Source organism: Sturnira hondurensis, unplaced genomic scaffold, assembly GCF_014824575.4.
Source record: "Sturnira hondurensis isolate 20B ecotype Veracruz unplaced genomic scaffold, ASM1482457v3 Scaffold0016915, whole genome shotgun sequence".
Lineage (NCBI taxonomy): Eukaryota > Metazoa > Chordata > Mammalia > Chiroptera > Phyllostomidae > Sturnira > Sturnira hondurensis.
In genome coordinates this window covers 667,153-668,342 of record NW_028089546.1, presented here as the reverse complement: position 1 = coordinate 668,342, position 1,190 = coordinate 667,153, and the positions used below count along the sequence as shown (strand labels likewise).

General features: G+C 49.6%; 1 protein-coding gene across 1 annotated transcript in view; it reads right to left on the bottom strand.

Moving 5' to 3' along the window:
* The window catches only part of LOC119001586 (olfactory receptor 473-like), a gene marked incomplete at its 5' end in the record, with an annotated part of 1,096 nt that extends 967 nt beyond the window's left edge, over positions 1 to 129 (bottom strand). The window contains one exon of the mRNA XM_037066992.1: positions 91 to 129. Within this exon, the coding sequence (XP_036922887.1) occupies positions 91 to 129 (39 nt within the window). The remainder of the gene's footprint in view (positions 1 to 90) is intronic.
* Positions 130 to 1,190: the final 1,061 nt, after the last annotated feature.

Sequence of the window (1,190 nt, the reverse complement as noted above, 5' to 3'; positions counted from 1 at the left end):
TGGATAAAGCAATCTTGGCTGTAGGTCTTTGGATTTCATGACTTGGAATACTTCTTTCCAGCCCCTTCTTGCCTGTAAGGTCTCTTTTGAGAAATCCACTGACAGTCTGATGGGTACTCCTTTGTAGGTGACTGTCCCCTTATCCCTTGATGCTTCTAGGATTCTCTCCTTCATTTTAGTCTTGGCTAATGTAATTATGTTGTGCCTTGGTGTGTTCCTTCTTGGGTCCAACTTCTTTGGCACTCTCTGAGCTTCCTGGATTTCCTGGAAGTCTGTTTCCTTTGCCAGACTGGGGAAGTTCTCCTTTATTATTTGTTCAAATAAGTTTTCCACTCGTGGCTGTTTCTTTCCCCCTTCTGGTACCCCTATAATCTGGATGTTGGAACATTTAAAGATGTCTTGGAGGTTCCTAAGCCTCTCCTCATTTGTTTGAATTCTCATTTCTTCATTCCTTTCTGGTTGGATGTTTCGTTCTTCCTTCTGGTCCATTCCATTGATTTGAGTCCCAGTTCCCTTTCCATCGCTATTGGTTTCCTGGACATCTCCCTTCATTTTAATTAGTTTAGCCTTCATATGTTCCTCTAATTTGTGACTATATTCTACCAGTTCTGTGAGCATCCTGATAAATAGTGTCTTGAATTGTGCTTCTGAGAGGCTGGCAATTTCTCAGTCGCTTAGAGTTATTGGCTCTGGGACTTTGAGTTCTTCTTGCACCATCTTTTGGGCTGTTCATGCCTATTCCGTAGCAGGATCGGAGCCCTAAGGTGTTCACTAGCGCCGGGCAACCAAGTCCCTGGGTTGTGACGCTGTATGTGGGGGCGGGGTCAAAGAGGGACTATGGCATCCTGTCTGCCGCCTTCTGCCTCGGCCCTCACCGGTGCCACAGCTGGTGCCATCACCGGGCCCACGTGTTTCGTCCCACTGTACTCAAGTGTGCCACCGCTGTCAGCCCTCGCCCCCTGGGGCCTGCGTGGTCCATCTCACTGTGCGCGAATGTGTGACCTCGGTCAGTCTGCCCCGCACCCCAACTGTTTCCGAGCTGCCTGCACGCCTGGGTCGGGGGACCTGTCCTGCCCGACCCTGCTCCGCTGCTGGCTCCGCCCCTCTTACCGTCCCTGTTGAACGGTTAGTTGTAGTCGGACTTCCGTATAATTCAATTTTCTGGGGTTTTTTGGCTGTGTCTTTGTTCT